This window comes from Apodemus sylvaticus, chromosome 5, assembly GCF_947179515.1.
Source record: "Apodemus sylvaticus chromosome 5, mApoSyl1.1, whole genome shotgun sequence".
In the NCBI taxonomy this organism is placed as follows: domain Eukaryota; kingdom Metazoa; phylum Chordata; class Mammalia; order Rodentia; family Muridae; genus Apodemus; species Apodemus sylvaticus.
The window spans coordinates 147,211,338-147,232,766 of NC_067476.1; the positions used below are offsets into that span (position 1 = coordinate 147,211,338).

General features: G+C 40.0%; 1 protein-coding gene across 1 annotated transcript in view; it reads right to left on the bottom strand.

Annotated features, from left to right (window-relative positions):
- Nucleotides 1-21,429, bottom strand: part of Ptprt (protein tyrosine phosphatase receptor type T) — a 1,128,608-nt gene that overhangs the window by 140,366 nt on the left and 966,813 nt on the right. The window contains exon 14 of the mRNA XM_052184183.1: nucleotides 18,592-18,727. Within this exon, the coding sequence (XP_052040143.1) occupies nucleotides 18,592-18,727 (136 nt within the window). The remainder of the gene's footprint in view (nucleotides 1-18,591; nucleotides 18,728-21,429) is intronic.

Here is a 21,429-nt window from a genome sequence, read left to right on the forward strand (position 1 = left end):
AGGGCAATGAAAAAATGGATATTTAACAGTATCATTGGAGATGGGCATGTAGCTGTTCCAGGTAGAGTGTCACCTAAGCAGGTCATGACTGAGTTAACAGGTGAGTGCATGAGAGATGAGGGTTATAAAGATGTGAGACCAGTCTATGGACATGAGCCATGGAAAGTGAAGAAGGCCACAATAAGAGAATGATGCCCCTTGTTCAATGCATTGGAACTTCCTAGGCACACAAGCAGGAATATTCTAGGGAGAACATTGTAGGGACAAAGGCATAATCCAATGGAAGGGACACATCCACTGGAGTGATGAAGATGTCAGGAGAGTTCTCTCAAAGCCATCATACAAAAAAAACAATCTAAGAGGCTTTTTACTATGCAAATTCTGAGCCAGGAAGGCTTTGGTGTCATAGGACTATAAGGGCAGATACTCTAGAGGTTGAAATAGGAGGACTGCATAGTCAAATGTAGTGTTAGCAACTCAATGCAACCCTGCCTTAGAGACCAACTCCAGTAGATAGGCACTGCCTGCATCTTATCTATGCATATGGGGGCATCCACTTATGTCAAAATTTTTAACCCAGAAATGTTCCTGTATAAAGGAAAGACAGGGATTAAAAAAAAGGAACAGAGACTGAAAATAAGGCAATCCAGACATGGCCCCACCTAGATCCATCCCATCTACAGACATCTAACTCCAACAGTATTGCTGATGGCAAGAATCATTTGCTGCCAGGAGCTTGGTATGACTGTTCCCTGAGAGGCTCTACCAGCCCCTGATCAATACAGATGCAGATACTCATAGCCAACCATCAGACTAAGCACAGAAACCCCAGTGGAAAAGCTAGAGGAAGGACTGAAGGAGCTGAAGGGGATTGAAATCCCATCGGAAGAACAAAATCAATTAACTGGACCACCCAGAGCTTCCAGAGATTAAACCACCAACCAAAGAGTACACATGGAGGGAGCCATGGCTCCAGCTATATATGTAGCAGAGGATGGCCTTACAATGGGAGGGGAGGCCCTTGGTCCTGTGAATGCTTGATGCCCCAGCATAGAGTGGTGAGGTGAGAGTGGACGAGTGGGTAGAGGAACACCCACATAAAGGCAAAGGGGAGGAGGGGAGAGGGGATAGGATGGGAGTTTTTGTGGAGGAGTAATTTGGAAGGAGGATATCATTTGAAATGAAAATGAATAAAATAATTCATTAAAAAAAAAGAGTGAAAAGGAAGATGGGATTACACAGTGTTAATGTCCTTACCTAGCATGTGTGAGGTCCTGGGTTCAACAATGACCATGCCTCAGCCCTAATTCAGACTGAGAGCTACATTTTCAAAGAGATTGGGGTTTGGCCTATGAATCATCAGTGAGAGTACTGACTTTGTCTTGCCTACAGGGTAAAGCATTGGAGACCAGTTGCCTTCAGGGTGCTTTGGCCTTAGACTGTGATTACCTGGCTGCTCACTTGTCAGCACAGTTTCTGTCAGCGCTGGGTAATTGGTATTGATTGTCTTGCATGACTTTTTTCTACCCCTCCTTTTTTTTACTTGTCTTAATTCAAAAGGACTGATGAATTACAGAAAATGATTTTTGAGCATCTCTTGATATAATCATTTGTAAATGCCTCCTTAAGTATGCTGTGGCAAGAATACCTGATTTGTAACGGGTATTTATAAAGTGTGGACAGGCATAGGTATCATGGAGAATAACCTGGCCTCTTACATTTTGGTAAAGGCCCTAGCAAGAACTTGGTATTTTACAAACATTTTTCTATTGACTATGTGTTTTAAAACCCTGTTTGACATATCAGGAAACCAGCACTAGGTAAAGGCAATCATGTGTCTAGGTTACACAGATGCAAACATAGGAGCAAACATTGCCTTAGAGTTTAAAAATAAGGAAAATATAAAATATTAAAATACGATGCCATGTTTATTTTTTAACTTTAGCTGTTACATTGTTTGATTTCATCTTGTTCATTCAATTTATGTATGGTTACAAGGGGGCTCACTGTACGTGCCAGGGGAACAGAGACCACAGAGATAACCCCTCAGGAAACAGAAACAAGCTGAAGATGCACATTCTCCCGACCTTCATACAAAGCTGGTGCAATGGGAATGCAGAGAAGTGTGTGGGGGTATTCTTAAAGAGTCAGCTAATCAAGGATGACTTCTTAGAGGGGGCAGCATTTAATCCAAACCTTGCAAAAGGATACAGAACTTAGATTCACTGAAATTTTGGAGACAGGAAATATATAAGAAAAATCCAGGACTCCCATATAGCATCTGAGACAGGCCAGCTAGGTGGCCATCTAACACTTCTGTGACGTTTGCACAAAGCACGTGTCCAAAGAAACTTCTCTCTCTTGGCCACCATCGTGAGTAAATTCTTAGTGACTTTTTAAAAGACTTACTTGACTAAAATATCCCTGTTCAGAATAATCACTGTGCCTATCACTTACTCTGAGGTAAATTAACCTGTGGACATATGCTAGCTCTTAATAGCCTATCCAAAGACAAACAGTGACCAGCTAAAGTTGCTGAGGGCTGCTTTAATATAGAAAGGCAAATATGAATCCTGTAGAGCATTTATATCAGGTCAGAATGGAAGGAATGAGGGTTTCACTTATAAAATATCTACTGATACTGATTATCTTGTGATGCTATATACATATATATATATGTAGTTTTTCATTATGCTGGGGAGTCATGGTCACATCACCATCTTGTAAATGAAGGGTCAGAGGCTCACAGAGGTCCCAGGATTATTGAAAACTGTTAGGGAAGGCAGATCAGGAATGCTGATCTACGTGTGACATCCAATCATGTCATTCCCACCAGTGTGTGTGTGTGTGTGTGTGTGTGTTTGTGTGTGTGTTGCATGCAAGCATACATGCTTTCCTAAATTCTTTGTCTCCTTTGTACTGTCTCCTTTGTTATCCTGGTCACAGATAGTTTTGGCCAATCTCAGACCAACCCCCTGGTTGGTCTGACAGAAACCTAGTACATTCTGACTCTCTTCAGAGGCCTTCTAGGTAGACAGACTTGCCTTTGAACCCTGTGCACAGGTTTCCTATGCATTGTTCTAACCATTCCCTCTCCACAAGAATGGGGTCTTGGTGAGAAGAACAGGTAGAGCTTGGAGTTCAAAGTCTGGCCATGTGGCCGGAGTTCAAAGTCTGCCCCCATTGCTTTGCTTTTGGCCTATGAGTTATAAAAACGTCTTCAAGCCTGGGTTCTGACATCTGAATGAAGCTATGACTATGACTGCTATCTCACAAAGGCTCGTTCTAAATGAGCCTGACACAGAGTAGGGATCAACTGGAAGTTCCTTTCATTTCCATTCTTTGTTAGTTGGTAGAGAGAGTACCAACTTCAACTTTTCATGGTTATCAGCAAGTATAGTATGTTGCACATAGTAGGAGCTCAGAAAAGCAGGCTGAATCTCATGAAGTCTAGGACAGGGATTGGCAAACAATGGCCCAGTGCCTGATGCTTTGGTTGCATTGTTTAGTGGCTTCTATTAGAAGACAGCCATACACTATTATTGTTTATAGACTTCAAAAAGAAAGCTAAAAAATTTATTATCTGATCTCTTCGAGAAAATGCTTGAGAACCTTGGTCGTGTGTGTGTGTGTGTGTGTGTGTGTGTGTGTATGTGTGTGTATCTCCTTTCAATGAAGGTGAGTACTTGAATGCTGTTTTGCTTTGAGGATATAAAACTTCCACTATTTCTTACATTCTACATATTATCATGTGTCTGTTTTATTAATCTCTGTCTTAGCTTCTATTCATCCCATTTTTAGGCTATATACTGTTTGCTCTCTCTCCTACTAGACATTTTTACATGAGGGAATGTGTTTATTTTTCTGGCTTTTTTTTCTATTTTGTACTTATTCCTAAATTCCTAACACCTTGACAGGAGTCTGGCACATAGTAGGCACTTCATTAATATTTGTTGAGTGAATTAGCATTGATTTCATAGTAAATATTGGTTAAGTAAACCACTCCAGAGGCTTTGTTTTCTTTATAGACTCTCTGGGGGAATTTTAGAGAGAATGTGTTCTAGATTCATAGGAACTGAGTATTATCTTTTTTCTTTTATTCGTTATGAATGGGACAACTGGGATTCTGGTTTACTTATTGCTTCTTAAGGTGCAATGTGAACACAATTCAGCAAAGGGCGTTGTCATAGTTCGGGTTCTAACTCAGGACCTTACTTGGGTTCTTGATGCTGCATTTGCCACAAGTTCCTCCTGTTGCTGAGGTTGTTGGTCTATGTCCTGGAGAATGAGGGTTCAAAGCTTCCACTCAGGATCTTAGAGTATGGAACGTGGAGACCATCACTGTCTGTCTGTCTGTCTTTCAGATTTTTCTGATTTGTATTTTTATTAATTTTTTAATTTTTATTTTATTTATGTGTGCATGTGAGATGGCAAATGTATTTGTTTACTAGAGCATACACATAGATGTCAGAAGAAAACTTGAGATATGGACTTTCTCCTTCTACTGTGGGTTCTGCGTAACCATCTTGGGTTTTCATACTTATGACTCAGCACTTTCTCCTGGTGAGCCTTCTCATTCCATCACAACAGATGCATTGTATTGTATGTCCACAGCTTTGAAAATGCTATTCAGACCAATCAAAATGTTTCTTTCTCCAGTATTGGGGAAATCTACCTCTAAATCCACTGGTAAGTATATCCATTCACATTAATAAGCTTATACTTAATTTGGTGTTCCTATACTATACATAATTTTTAACTGGTATTGTTGTGGATTTGGTTTAATGCTGCTTATATCATAAAACTTTGGTCCCCAAATTGCATGAAAATCTGCACATCCACATATAAGACACTGAGGGACCCTGCCCCAGTTAGTTTTGATTGGTAAATAAAGCTGCCAGTGGTCAATGGCTGGGCAGATACAGAGGCAGGACTTTAGGATTTCTGGACAAGGGACTGAGGAAGGAGCAGGAAAAGAGTTAGCCACCATACTGGGGAAGGAGAGGAGACATAACACGTGAGGTGCAGAACAGAGAGACAGCTGACATGTAAGAGCCAGGGAAGAGCAGACCCAGCCTCCCTTCACTGGGTCTAGCACAACAAGGGTAGAATATAGATTTTAGTAAGTAATAACTCAGGATTATCAGAGGAGAGTATGTTAGCCACATGGATGTTAGAAAGTGGCCCGGCCATTGAGCTGCTAAAGGCATATTAAAATACAAAGGCTGTGTGTGTGTGTGTGTGTGTGTGTGTGTCTTTCATTTGGGAACCAAGAACACTGGGGCAGGTGGTGAGGAATGTGTGCCACAGCTACTGCCAGGGTTGATTGGAGTAGTGATAAATGGGAATTGCTACATGGTATCTTATTATTTGTTCATGTTGATCTCTTAGACAGGCAAGAGCATCATAGGGTGATGTTGAAGGCCCTTGTTATTTCTGCACTCTCTCTAACTGGAATACTGTGTGCACACTCAATGTGTGTTTGCTAAATGAACAGGTAAGATATAGTTTTGGTAGTAGTAGTGGAGGACACTGGTTCCTATATGAATGATAGTGGTGGCATCATTTTCTCTGCTCACAGCTTGACACGAACTGAACAGAATGAGCCAGGAAGCCATTTTTCTGGCTTCATCTCTACCTGGGGAGGTTTCAACAGAGGTTATTGTGAGACCAGGCTTTCTCAGAAGGCTGTGTTTGCCAAGGGTAAGGGAAGACCTAAAATGGATGGCAATACTGTTGACTAATAGCCTGGCACTCTGAGTTCTGGTCCTATCCTTACGCTAGCTGAATATGTGATGGGTTTTCATATTTCTCTATTTCATATTTCTCATTTTCCAAGTCCAGAGATCCATGTTGGGAATATTGGAGTATTTCACTGGCTTTCCCAAATTTTCCTCAGCAAGGATCTATTATTTAAAGTTTCTTCTCCTTTACCCTCGCATTTTGAAAATCTCTGATTTGATGTCAAAATCACTTTTATTTAGTAAGTGTAAAATGTTGATAAATCAGCAGCCATCATTAGCTGTGAACAAAATGTATGGATGAAGTGTATAATTAATGTTAAAATTCCCAAACAGGGAATTTCAGCTGAAAGCCAAGACCTTGGATGTTTCCATCATCCTCGAGGCTAGGTTGGAATAAAGTCAGGACTCCCTGTAGTCTTCCTCTTACTTCGGAAAGAACCAATGGACTCCTTTCTATCCCTTAAGTCCCCAGGGCCACTTCTTCCCTGAAGAGGCGCAGAGGGACCCAGAAGTTTCTGAGATCTGTGATTCTGTCTTACCTTCCCCTCCTGCTGGAACTGAGGTGCTTCCAGTTAGAAACTGACATTCACAAAGGAGTACTAACCAACCCCTCATACCTTCAAAGGTACAAGGGAAAAATCAGGATGACAGAAACAGAATAGACAGGTACAATGACAGCGCATTTCCAAGCAGAAAGGCATCCATACAAAATAAAAAACCTTCCAGACTACAGAAGACTAGACAGAGGTGGATATGAGAAACCAACAGACAATCAATTGTTGGTGCAGGAGGAAGTGCATGCTACAGGCTCCCTTACAGGGCACAAAGTGATTAACACCGGCTCGATACTTACAAGTAATAGGAGTAGGAATAAGCATTTCTTCTATAGATTGATGGGCAGTCAGATGAAGGAAATGTCCAAAAGGGGGGAAAAAAGAAAAGACAAACAAAGAAGAATTAGATTTATATGAAATCATGATTCTTAGAAATGCACATCATATTAGTAACCCTGACTTCAAGGAGATGCATCTTCTTAAACATCTACTATTAGTGACAGAAGAAGTGAGCAAGCCTTCACCTCTGACAGAGAGATGCATCATCTCATGCAGAGGAAGCCAAGTTTTGTGCTGGCTGTTGGTACTGTTTAAAAGTTCTTCCTTATGGACAGATCAAACAACTTCCTTATAATTATGGATTTTTTTGAAGGTCTTAGATAAGCTTTCTGGGGAAACCTGGAAATAGGCTACCAAACTTCCTTCCACATTCCAGTGCTCCTGGAATCCAAGCAACAACACAGACACAGTAGCATCTTTAATCAGGAAAGATCACCTCCAAATCTATTCTATAAGAGGTCACAGCAAAAGCATGGAAACATCTGGGCCACATCCCGGATACCTTTCCTGCCATTCACATGTTCCAGGCTCAAGTGTAGTATCTACCCTAAGTAATGAGTCATGGATGACCTAGGTGACACATAGAATGTAGTAAGATTGTATTCTGGGATTTCCAAGCTAGGTGTTTTATTTGTTTGTTATTATTTTTAAAGAAGCATTGTAGTTTCTTTTTTCTAGACCCCTCTACTGTATATCCAAATTTCCATGTAAGAAATTGAGCTTTCCCAAAGTTGCCATGCTGGAGAGAACATATGGAGGAGCTTTGGGATTACACAAAGAGGAAGAAATGACCAGGTACTTTCCAGTCCTTCCAGCCCAAGCTAGAATTGAAACAAGTTTTTTTTTTCAGTTGAGACCATGAGTGTCACAGAACAGAAATATGTCATTCCCTTTATGCCACACCCAGAGTGAAGACCCAGGCAGAATAAAGAATAATTCTTTACATCATTAGACTTTTGGGGTTGTTACATAGTAGAACCAGGGCAAAGTTTAACACCATCATGAAGAAGCAATGTACTGAGAAAGAAGCATTCTAACCCTGAGTGTCAACAGATCCTAACTTGAATAAACTCTGTGACTTTATGTTTCATTTACTGTCAATGATTTTCCAACTGTATTCCAAGATTCTAAGAATTCTTCAGAGACCATAGGGAAGATATCCTAAACATGGGTCTTTTGGCCCCCTACTAGTGACTAAAGCCAGGGATTTGTTATTTGTATCTATTTTATGTAATATAATATTTCACATGGCTAAGAACTCAGGCTTCTGAATAGAAGCTTGAAAAATTGCTGCCTTCAGGCTTTTCCTAATGTCCCCACCAGCTCTTGGCTTCTAAGCAATCACAAACTTTATGTATGTCCACTATATTCCCTTTGTTGTAATTTATCTTATGCTATAAGAAAATAAATAGGGATTGTTTTTTATTTCATAGCAGATTTATCTACATTGTTATGCATTTGAGGACTATGAAAAACTGCTAGGAAATTCAGGTTCCCAAATATCCTCCTGAGTAAGCAAGAATAGTTCCCTCCCCTCTTAAATTATTTCACTAATTGCAATTATTATCGCATTTGCTTGGCATGGAAGATTCAGTCTTTATAGTCACAGAGATGTAACACATATTCAGAGCTCAGGATTTCCACCTTTCACATCAGAAGTAGCAAAACCCCTCAGACAGTGCTATAAAAGCCCCAACCAATAACCCTAAAAGTCCAGAAGAAAAGTGAATGGTAAGAAAACATGAAGCATCATGCTTTCTCAGAAGACTGAAGTAGGGAATATGAATCACAGTAGAATTAGATCCAGTTCTCTGTTCTACCCTCCAAGATTTTCAGAATCCTAGACCAAATGAATAATGGCCCTTGAGAATGAAATGGAAAGACCAAGATCTGTGATGGATGGACATTGAGGGAACTCGTGGCGAGTCATCAAATCCTCAATCACTAGCCATACATGTTGGCACTGGTCATTCTTCTGCTTCACCAATGGCTGGTGCAGTGTCAGGAAATGCTATTCTTTAGAAGCAGGAAGCTCAGAATCTTGCTATGACTTGAATATTTCCTTGGAAGCTGATAGTGTAACTTGAGACCCCCAACTCATGTGCTGATGTAATCAGAGACCTGCTGGAGGTGATGGAGACAGAGATGGAGATGAAAACATCAGGGTCAGGGATATGTTGGAACTAGTGGCTTTGTAAGAAGAGGATGACACAGCCAATCTGTTTACAGGATGGTACCCTCCCATGTGATGCTGCAGCAAGATGGCCCTTTGCCAAAGAAGAACAGATGCTGGCAGCGTGCCATTGGATTTACCCAGAACCATGAGGAATGGGCTTGTTTTCCTTATAACTTACCCCATCTCAGGCCTTTTGCTACAGCAATAAAATAGATTAATTGTTCTACATATGTCAAGCAACCTGAGAAGCCAGAGGCTAGTGTTGTAATTTCAGTTTACTGTGACATTTTAGACAACCAGAGTCCTCCTCTCAACCTGTTTCCTATAGATGACAGACACATCATTACTCTTGGGTCATGAAAATACAAGAAGCTACAACATATCAGCACTACCATTTACAGTGGAGTAGCCTGGAGCAAGTAATTATGTAGGCCCTTGTTCCAATTTCTTCTACTCAAACACTGGAAGCAGTGACTACTTATTCCTAAGAGCAATCATGGGTATATGGTTATTCACATCAGATTACTCTATTTGGATTATATTCAAATAATATAAGACAGAGTATATAATCTTTTACAGCAATTATGCTAATCTAAATTATTATCACTTAATACTAATTTATATGGGGGATAGGCTAAGGATAGATGAAAGGTGGCTTATACCATACCTCATCTACAGATATAAAATTTGTTGCCTCTTTCTTTCATCACCAAGATAATGGAGACAGTGAAAATAGTTTTATCAGTAATATATATGTAACATTTACTAGGTACCAGCACTATTCTGTGGCCTTATCACAGATTAACTTATTTATTCCTTACAACTGTGTGAAGAGAAGGATCCTATCACCTTCATTTTGAAGAAGAGGAAACAGAGGCAAATGTGGTGAAGATTACACAACCAGAATGCAAATTTGATGACATCCTCTCTCCAAAGGTCATGTTCTTAACCACCATGTAGCTTACATCGCTTGAGGACATAAGAAAACGGGGTAGACCAGCCCTGATGATGCCCCATGTTTCAGGTATTTGAATCTTCCTTATAAAAGCAGAAAATGTTATTATTAATTTTAACTGAGGAGCCCAAGGGTTTAAGAAGGTACCCCTCAAAGACTCTGCGTCTGTGGAGATGCTGGAGACCTCCTGTCCTGGACTGGGTTCCTTCCAAAACTGCAGTCACTTCCTCTTAAGGAGCAGACTATGTTCAATATTCTGGTCCTCTTTATTTTCTGCTCTCAACATTCAAGGTTAACTTCTTTGGGGCTGCTTCCTCCTAACAACATGTTTCCTTCTTCCCACTCAAATATAGATGGCCTGTTCCAGAAACCTTTTCTGAGTTATCTTTGAGGTCACCAAAACTAGTGCTGTCTTTGAGCCATTGTCAAAGAAACTCCTAGAACGGTCATGATCTGTGGTCTTCTAATAATGGGCAATCATTTCTCAATCAAGCTGCAAAGTCACAGGCATTTACTCTGTCTGTGACCATGACACAGTTTACATGTGTGCATTCTCTAAACCTTGAAGAAGATTTACTGAAGGTCTGAATTTACAAGGATACAGTGATATTGCAGATAACAGATTGCCTGAAACCAAAAATCTTGAACACAAAGACAGCTGTGCTTAGGAAGAAAAAAGGAAAACACAATATCCCAAACTTAATAAATCAAATACTGCAGAATCGCCTTTTTAGCTGGCTGACAAAACTGGCTTCGGGTAAAGTTACTCTCTGTTTTATATCATTTTAACAGTGCTGACTTGTCTATATAACTACACATATGGTGATCTATCCATCTATCTGGCCCATGAACTTATCCATCTACCCATCCATCCATCCATCCATCCATCCACTTAACAATTCATCCCTCTATCTATCCACTCAGGGCATAGACCCACCTATTCATCTATTAATCCTTCACCCCTCATCTATCCAACAGCACATTCATTATCTATTCAAACACCATTTCATTATTAATTTAAAAGCTTCCTGAGAGTCTACTGATATACCTGTCTTTGCCAAGTACTTTAAATAGATAAATGAGATTCTAATCCAGCCCACCTGGTCTAATATGAAAGCCAGGCAAGAAAATTATAGAGGAGGCAATAATAATAGCTAGCACTTAAATAGAAGGCAATCACTTATGTATCAGATATTAGTGTAAGACCATCACAGAAGAGTTGGCAGAGGGATTGGAAGATCCAGAGGAAGTCTAGATGACTAGACAGAAACAGAGGATGCAGCAGGACATTTGCATCCATGAATACACAGCAGATGACAGAGCATGCACAAGACACATGACAGCTCAAACCAGATAGAATCCCAGCATGGAGGGAGGAGTGGGCACAAAGTCTAAGCCCTTGCTAAGGAGATGTTGTCAATTGATGGATACTGGGAGGACAATCAGTTTTGTTTTCTATAAGGGTATAGTCCCCAATGGGCTAATATGCTCCAGTAGAAGACCACATATGCAAGGGTATCTGAGCACTACTGACCTTACTTAATGTGTTTGTTTTCAAAGGGGATATAAAGTTGTGTAGGTAGGGAAGGAGTGTTAGATGTGTGAACAGTGGAGGGAATTTGCTGAATGTCATCAAAATACATTGTGTGAAACTCTCAAAGAATAACAAATGAAAGTTAAATGTCAAAAAAAAGAGCAACAACTCAAACAGTATGGTATTACTTATATACAAGATACTAGTCTAAGTAAATCATATGGACTACTTATTTGATCCCCACAATAGCCCTATGGGACTTTATTATCCTTATGTTGAAGACAAGGAAAGTGAGGTTCAAAGAAGCAACTTTCCCAGATTTACATAACTGGCAAGTGGCTCAACAGGTGTTAGAATACAGGCCATTTTAGTTCAAGAGCCCATGTCACCAACCATTGTGTTGCATAATTTTTCCAGAGCCTGTTATGACAACACTGGGCGATGTGGGACCACACAGCTGGAGATGTGGAGACAAGACAGATAAGGCAGTCTAGAATCTGCCATGCTTGAATTGTAAAGTCACAGAGAAGCCAGGCTTCTGAGTGGGTATTTCTAGGTATTTGGAATTGTTTTCTGGCCTAAGTTGGTGGCTAGTAAAGTACAAATGTCATGATATTGAAAAGGAACATTATCTCTATTCTAAAAGTCATAAAGCAAACTCAAAAAGCCATCTGGACAGATACTTGTTCTAGATGAATGATCAATCATAAGAGTTGTGTGCAGAGAAGAAAGTTGGAGGGCAAAGGGACAGTGGCCACTAAAGATAGAACAAGAGTCAAGATGAGACATGGGGGACTTTCTTCACAATGATCATGGGATGGGGATTAAGAGGGAAATGTGAAGGATGCTTCAGACACACATCAACAGGTGACTCAGTGTGAGCAAATGGAAACAGGCTTCCAAGCATCCAGATTGAATATTAAGCACAAATAGAAAAGGGGGGTTGGAGAGTCCTTCACTGAGTGTGTAAGAAATTGCGTAGCACAGGATAGTTTCAAGATGACATATTTTATTGGTTTGTTTGTTTTTTTCTCACTTCAATGACCCTTTCAAAATTATGCCATACAATTTAGCATCCCAATTTCATCCAGGGTAGATAATACTATTTAAGAGTTTGAAAAGACTTTGAACTTCAATATCAGATGTTTGAGACACAGTACTGTTGCAAAGTCATGTGATTTGGGATAATTTTCTAACACTCTTTGTGTTCCAGTTGTATGATATACAGCACACACACACACACACACACACACACACACACACACACACACACATTATTACCCAATAGCATGCTCTGTCTCTCTTAGCTGGTCCAGTTTCTCTCACTCTTTTGCTTATATTTAGTTTTTCTTTCTAAACAGTGTGGTTCTCTGATGGCTATTTTAAACAGTTCTCCAGTCTTACCTCATCTATATTAGGACTTGGTACACCAGTGATGCTGGATGCTTACTTTTGTTTGTACATTCTGAATGATTTTATACTCATTAAGAGATAGTGCTGGCCCCCATCTGTTTTAATTATTCTGGGATAATCTACTCAATTTTTTTGTAAGAAATTCCCAGTATTTGCAAGGCATGTTTGAGATAAAAGAGAATAAGGATAGAGAGCTGGTAAACTGGTAGAGGAGCCAGAGACAAAGGTTAATTGGAGCATAAAGTGGACCTTCTCAGTGGACATCTGGATTGTGATGAGATTATGCCTAGACTGGAGGCCAGGTAAGGTTTACTGGAGGAAGTGACATTAGAATCTGACTTCTTTATAGGTACTATTTGGTCATATAAGAATCACAAGCCTTGAACAAGGCAGTTCACAAATACAACTATAGGAGTCATGGTGATATTAGGGGATCTGAATAATCATAGTGAGCTGGGATATAGAACTACACAGAACAGTTTTCCAAAGGAGTTGAACTTGAACATCTCCCTTACTCCTACCCCATGAGCCATTGATGTTTTAGACAACAGAGAGCATGAGCTGAAACTCATGCTGGGTACCATGGAGAGATGGGTTAGGGCAGAATGAGGGAAGATAGTGAGAAGATACACAGACTAGAGGTCTACCTTGGAAGAGACAATGGCAATGAGAATATATGACCATCCAAATGCAAAGAGACAGACTTAGAAGAATTCTTGGTGATCAAACCCCAATGTACTTGATCAATAGGCTAGAAAGCAATGCCTTTCAATGAGCGAGAGAGTTAAGATTGGAAGCTGGTTGACAGATAGTGACTTCTACTTTGACTCTGAAATACCCAGTGGATGTCCAAGGGCATATATGATGCCATGTAAGGCAACACTAGTGAGAGAGGCCTAAATCAGATGCCACTTACCCTCATGGGCTATTTCCTTCTTCAGACCAACAAAATGATCTGCACTGGGTTATGTGATAAATACACAGAAGACTTGAATAGGCAGAATGGGGACTTGGTTGCATGCAATGGACTGTCATTGGACCATCCTGATGGCATTAGAATGTGGGAAGACATTCTAGGCCATCATACTTGATGCTCATATTTAGGGGAACTTGGGGATCAACATTTGATTCTTGTAGGCAAAGAAATATGTCATCTGGAGAATCATATATCTAAAGCCCGAATATAGCAAAATTAAGAGAGGGGAAGTGGTGTTTGAACCTGAGCTCCTGTTTCTTGCTCTATGATTTGCTTGCCTTCTACTGGTCTTTAAGGACTGGTGAAAATTAGCATCTTGAGCTCAGGAATAACAGTCTGGATTTATTTCTAAGCATATCCTAGCACATTGACCAACTCATATAACCCCCTTGAGCTTCACTTTCCATTTTTAAGAAAAAAACAAGAGCAGAATAGAAGTGCCATCAGTCCTATGAGACACAATCATTAGAAGGATGACAATGACAATCCCAACACTCCACAATTTAAGTGGAAAAAGATGAAATTAGGTCAGTGTGTGAATGTTACTCACAGAATTGCTGTTAGTACATTGATGATAGTTTTGGAATAAATTTGGTACAGTATGAGGTGAGCATTCCTGTTATAAAACATTTTAATTCCTTACAAAGTTATATGGAACAAGGTCTGAATAGTTCTCGTAAGATTTCGACACAACACAAAACAAACTCCATGTTTTTGTTTCTGTTTTCTTTTTTAGTAAGTTTTGGTTTAGTTTTGGCATGTTTTATCTTACTGTTTTGGTTTGCTGATTTTTACTTTTGTTTCTGTGTTTTTTGTTGTAAGTAAGCATGCTTTCAATGATAGACCTATAAACTGATATAACCCTTTTCTTTTCCTGAGTTACTTTGGTTAGACTGTTTTTTGTTTTGTTTTATTTTGTTTTAATCACAACAACAGAAAGGAAATTATAACAGGCTCAGGTTCCAGAAAGTGAATCCCAAAGCATCTTGACTCTGAATTACATGAAACTTGTGGGCATATGCATGGAATATTATGAACCAACAAACACTAATTTGTAGAGGTTTTCATATGGGAATGGCTAATGACAGCTTCAACCATTGGGTAAGGTACAAAAATTTGAACTTTCTATCTTAATTTGCGTCAAGAATATCCAGTGCTCTATGGTATTAGGTAAGGAACAACCCAAGCAGCCTCACAATCTCTTGCTTGCTTGTTTCTTTGGAGGAGATAGTCGAAGGATTCTAAAGTAAGAAAGTAAAGGGTAAGATGAACTTTGGACTGCATAGATGTGTCAGCAATGAAGGCTTCTCATCATCAGGACCTTGGGCGGGGAAGAAAGAAAAAAAGAAGGGGGGTATGTGTTACTGTGTAATGGCATGGATGTGTCTTACTCTGTCCTGGAAGAGTCTGAAGTCTAGATAGAACTGGTAAATCCAGAAGCAAAAGAATAATTCACTCATGATAAAATAAAGGATGGGTATATGTCAGTGAGCCTAGCCAAGACCTAATTGGTAACCAATTGTGTCAGAAGAGCTTAGGGTCTTCTTTTCATAATGGCTAGATTATATATGCTTAATATTATATTAGCATATTATTATAATGCCCCACAATCAAAGAAGATCAGTTAAAAGTGATTAAAAATAATTTAAAACTTTAACATGAGCCTTTTGGAAACCATAAAAGATCTTATTTCAACCACCCATTGATAACAGTATATGACTTTTATCTTTAAAGAATCCTCTCTCCAGTATAAAACAAGGCCAAGGTAAGATCATAAAGCATTTATCAAGTTTTATTCACTTTTCCTTCCTATTTCCCTTCCTTTCTCCTTTCTTAAGTCGTCCAAATGCAAATTAATTTCTTCATTAAGTCCTTCTTTATATTCTTTGCACTTTAAATACATTCTCTGGCTAGTTCTGCTAACAGAGAAACTTCCAAGTATGAAGACAGACAAGAGATCAGCAAGAAAGCTTTACCATCAATGGTGGTGGACCCCTGAGAGGGAAAATCTGGGGACATGTATGTTTATAGAGATACAACTGTAGCTATAGTCTTGAAAGATCTGTGACAGACTCAATTCAGGACTTAGAGATATAGGGAACAGAGACCAAACCAAACCAAATAAAACAAAATAAAAACCAGATAGTCACTGCATCTATGACTATGGCTGACTCAGGATGTCTTTGGCAAGGTCAAGCCAGTGAAGGTCATATAGCAGGTAGTTACTCTCTGAGATGCCCTGGCCTGAGAAACTGTAGGTGGTGGTGGAACTCTGAAAGGACCTTGAGGTGGATTGGTTTGCTTATTATTTCAGGGTTCCTGTTCCTTAACATTTCCCCTTTTCAGCATGCTATAGGTAGTTTCCATATTGATACACTGGGCTGTGGTCAGCAGAATCCTACAGAAGGACCATGTTTACTGGGGCCTTGCTTGTTCTTGAGGCATCTCTAGTCATGGGGGAACACTGTGGGTTAGTAAAAAGAAGTAAATGCATGCTTAACTTCTTTCTTTCCCTTCTCTGCCTTACCTTACCTCCCTTCCTTTCTCTCCCCTTCCCCCTATTTCTCCTCTACTCTTCTTTACCCGCAACCCCACTTCACCCATCTGGGAAATATTCTTATCCACTAGCAGAAATATGTCCATAGATGTAACATACGTAAGTACAAATCAGCAGCCATAAGCTGAAATCTGCTGGGGGGGTGTGTCGTGAATTGGTGATCATGTGATACCTGTTGGTTGTGTCTGACAGTTTTATAGACATGTGGGGTGATAAAGACACATGAAAGAGGTGAAATCTACACCGAAGACTCTCTTTATATATGCTCTCACCCGAGAAACAGAAAGCCATTCCTTTCCTCCCTCCCAGAAAAATCACACATTTCAGAAATAGCTTCTGAGGAGGAAGTGAAGTTTTTTTTTTTTTTCACAAGCTCACAGTCGATGGTGACGCAGGTTAAGCCAGGCTTTAGAAAGAGCAAAATTGGAAGTACATATCTGACTTACAAATCAGTGGCAAAGAATCAGAAAATTTCAGGTCTATCAAAGATATTCAATTACATTAAATTGGCCATTTTTTCCATGTAGACAATCCCAGATTCACCTCTGCCTCTAATACACCAGCAAGGCTAAGAATCTTCCAGTGATCTTATATGTACAAAATGCTTATCACTCCCAGAGAATTCAAAGGGCATGCTCTACCTCAAATAATAGCAGGTGATTGACGATCAGTGGCTAGGACTTATAGCATGGCCACATTTTTATCAATGATGATGAGATAGCAATGAAGTCAACTCTCTGAAGTCTCTTTATCCCCAGTGATAACATAGCACCTTCCCTTTACCCTAGTTTTTTTCAATGGGAAGATCTATAGTTGGTTGAGAATCCCAACTCTTAAGCTATTCCACTGGTTACTTTAGAAGTGAAACTATGGTTTTAGACAAGTTTTTTTCAATGGGAAGATCTATAGTTGGTTGAGAATCCTAACTCTTAAGCTATTTCACTGGTTACTTTAGAAGAGAAACTATGGTTTTAGATAAATTATATTAATAAAAGGCCAAGTCCTAACAAGAAGATATGTTGGTCATAAAGAAGACTGGCTGAATCAAAGCTTCAGAGAGACAAAGACATACTCATGACTACTTGGCTGAGATGCTAGCGCTGGCATTGTTGCATCATCAGATGGGAACGAGGATATTAGTTTACGATATTTTTTCCATTGGTACTCATATGACTCTTTGAACAGAATCTGGGGTTGTCTTTGGGGGCATTTTGTTCCTCTTAACGAACAAGTTTCAAAAGTGTCTTACAACTTGAAGATGGAAGGAATTCCCTAGTCCTCCTCATTGGTATGGTTCTCAACTCCATAGCTAACCAAACCCAGAGCTCCAGGCTCAGGGGGTAATTAAGAGACATAGAAATTGCTGGTTTTATTGTAGAAAGATGGGGCTTGAACAGCTGTTACTATAACATGGATGATGGCTTCTTAGCTTTGGTTGCAAAGTGGGAAGATGGAGGCCATGATGGGAGCCCGAGAGTGAAATAAAGAAGCCAGATATATGGGAAGTAAGTGTGACAATACAGTTACAGGTAAAGGCTAAAGAGAGATGATGCTCAGAAGACTTGGTTTTGAGGAATTTATAATGATCCCTAATGATAATGCTAGCTCACACTCATGGTTTGTATTTTTTCCCTCTTCTCAATTCCTGGGTATTGTCTTCAATCTTGTGACTGGATCTTAAGCATAAGATGAGTGTGGGAGCCTGAATCTTGGGAATAAAGGAAGCATTGGTACCTGTGCTCTTATTAGCAATGTGATTTAAAATAAATATATATACAACATAAGAAAAACTGTATTAGTTGTCCATAGGTGCCCAGGGAAAAATCCTGATGAAAGGTAATACTAAGCAGTATCATTGAGTTGAGACAGTTTGGTGAGACATGGAGTATGATTAAGTAGGAAAGTCTCTGGAGTCTCAGTCCTTTGTATGTGTTGAAGGCAGCATGAAGGCTGCTCTCAACCACTGGACAGAGGAAACTGCACGTAAGAAAGGTGGAACATTACTATCCTGCATTCATCTGTATTTCTGGAGTTCTCCAACCATCTTGAGGGCACGATCAATCACACAGAGTAGTTAATTCCAAGAAGACTTATTTCATCATAACCAGACGCTGAGGCACAACGAGGGAGCCATAAGAATCACTGACCATCTTAGAAGCTGGCCTTCTCGAAGCCTCTTGCCAAAGAGGCAACACATATCTCTCAAACACTAGCACAAGGAGCTCAAGTGTTCTATCGGATGAGCTCTACTGGGCAGTAATTGATAGAGCAACAGGCTGGCTCCATGATGGTGCTGGGGTCTCCTGGGATCAGCAGGATTTTCTCAGCAGTGTTGAGACTCACCTTCTTTTGATGGTCAGCATCACTCCCAGGAGGATGATGATGAACATGAGGAGACCAGCAATCACGCCTGCCATCTTCACCGTGTTGTCAACCTGCTTCTCCGGCTCCACAGTGTTAGAATTCTGGGTGGAGGCACCTTGAGGGGAAAAGGGAAGCAGGAAGATGTTGAAAAGGCACACACATGACCAGGCCACAGTGAAAGTGACAACAGCATCTATTTATTAAAGCTAACCATGTGCCAGGCACTGTGCTGAGAGTTTCAGATATATTGCTCTATTTAACACCCATTGCAAATTAATCCCATAAGAGGTTAGAATTACTATGATGTCCTCTTAGAGATAAAGAAACTGACATGCTAAGCAATTAGAGTTTCCCTGGTTCCATAGCTGCTGTGTGGTAACATAAGACATTTTTCTTTGTGCTGCTATGCCAGGAGAGCTCAAACCTTAGTCCACCATTCACTTCTTGGGTTTGTGTTTCAGATCATGTATTGAAAATAGTTTTATGCTAAGATAACACAATTAAAACCACCATGTTCTAAGGGATCATTTTGTTTTATTCTTTCAGCAAACAGGAAAAATAATATTGGATTTAAGTGAATTGGCTTGGGTTCAGAGAACATGAATTTCAATTTTGGCAATTATGAAATACTATGTGCTAACTTGTTGATTCGTCCTCTGGTAGTGGAAAGTAGGAAGTGTCCACTTATAGTATCTGTAAGCCTGTATGGATGGTTCAGGACTCTAACTTGCCCAGTCTTTGCAAGCAGTTCCAAAGGCAGACATTGAGACAAAAACCAAAGGACTTGCCAGAATTCTCAAGGGTGATGATGTTAAGAGTGAGATTCCCCAGGGGTTTGGTGAGTACAAAGTTAGGCCTTAGTGGTCAGAAACTTTGAATTCAGCTCCTGAAATCCCTAGTTTCTCAACCACAGCCCCCCCCGCCCCCCAAAATCCAACTATTTCTCCAGAGCAAAAGTAAGTAAGCAAAGAAAGGCTGAGCCCAGCCTTTTCTTGTGTTTACTAAGGATGGAGGGCAATTTCCTGTTTCAGATATTCTGTAGAGTGGTCCATGGGTTACTAGCATCCTAGGGCAATTTTCTCCTGCTGTCTTTATTTCTCCATTAGAATCACATTTTTGTGAGGCAGCTTGAAGACGGAAGCACCTTTTCCAAAACTCATCTCTACTTTTCTGCAACATCAGCACCAGTTCATCCTTCATCAGCCAATATACCTTCTGAAGCCTCCTGTGCCTCTGGCAGAGTTTCCTCTCTCCTCCAAATTCTGATAACATTTTATAACACTTTGCACACACCTCCCAATATCTCTTTGCACAATGTACTGATAGTATTAGTTGCCTGTTTTTACATCTGTCTTTTCCTCTGGTCTGCAAGCTCCTCGGGGGTAGAATTATACCCCATTTATCTTTGTTCCCCATGTTAGCACAGATCCTGACTCATTATAGGGGATTGCTAAATGTTTGTGGTTGTTTGGTGTTTGGCTAAAGGGATAATGTCTCTGCCCACACACATTTGTCCTCATGGAACCAAATTGAATTTTCTCTTGCTTTTAGTCATGTTTTCATAGAACTCAGCTGAACATTGAGTTGAAATGTTGCTCTTCACATTTCGAATCTGATTCCTCAAACTCATGGCTGTTTAAAAGCAGGCCTCCAACTTACTGATGCTCTTCTATTTTTTGCTTCTAAGTGTAGATTGTACATTCTCTCCAGGCACTTTCTGCAACGTTTAGTTGACGTTTGTAAGTTGGTTTAATTAGCTGAGTGCCTTCGAGAGTAGGTGTGGTGTCCATTTCATTGCTGCAATGCCAGTGTCTAGCAAAGTACTCCTTTTACAGTCACTGTGATGACTATGTATGACAGAAGTGCACAGGCCAGAACTATTTATTCATTCAGTCATACATCTTTAGTGTACAAGTGCGGGGCCAAACTAAAGTCTCTGTAGGGTCAAAAATCCTTTTCCTAGAAGTATCTAAAGATGATATATTTTATTCATTTCTTCTACCAGATAAAGGCAAGACCAATGCGTCCAACCCCAGTGCTGTCTAACAAGGTTTTGAGGTTCTGCAGTCCAGTGATTTCCTTGTTCAAATTGGAATCACTAACACATCTTTAGCCAAGGCAGTCTGACATTACAGAGTGGGGTTAATTCTGAGTGGCTCCTAAGTAGCCCCCACTTATGATTCTTAAGTTATCTTTTCTAATAAAAAGCTAGACTATAATGTATTGAGTCCAAAGGAAAGAGGACACCCCAAATTCAAAGCTCCCCAAATACTAAGCGTCTTTATATTCATATTTAGAGGAAAGGTTGGCTCTCTATCATTGAATCCTTGGTGTAGTTGAAACTTTACTTAGTGCCTGTTTCGATGTCCTGTTCTAGAGGATAGGAGCTCAAGGCAGAGATCCCCTGAGAGCCTCTTCCTGTATAATAATATCTTTATTACTTTGTCTATCAAGAATCACACTCCATTCTTTAGTTATTTGCAAACTTCCATTAGTGGCAGGCATCTGGAGATATCATAGTGAGCAAAACAGACACAGTCCTTGTCCCCAGGGATCTGTAATCACTGGCATTTCTAACTATGAGAACATAATAAGAAGCTAATAATGACAAATTTTCAGCTTTGTTAAGGTTTTAGACAGAGAGGCACATGACTCTTCAGAAAGCAGAACAGGGAAGTAAATCACTCTTGGGAGGAATGACCAGCAGGGCTGTAGCTAAACAACTGAAGTATAAAGTTACTAAGTCTAACTTAGTTTATACTAAGTTAGTATAAAAAGGTAGTAAAGTCAACATCCTGGGTTAGGCTGTGTGAGTGG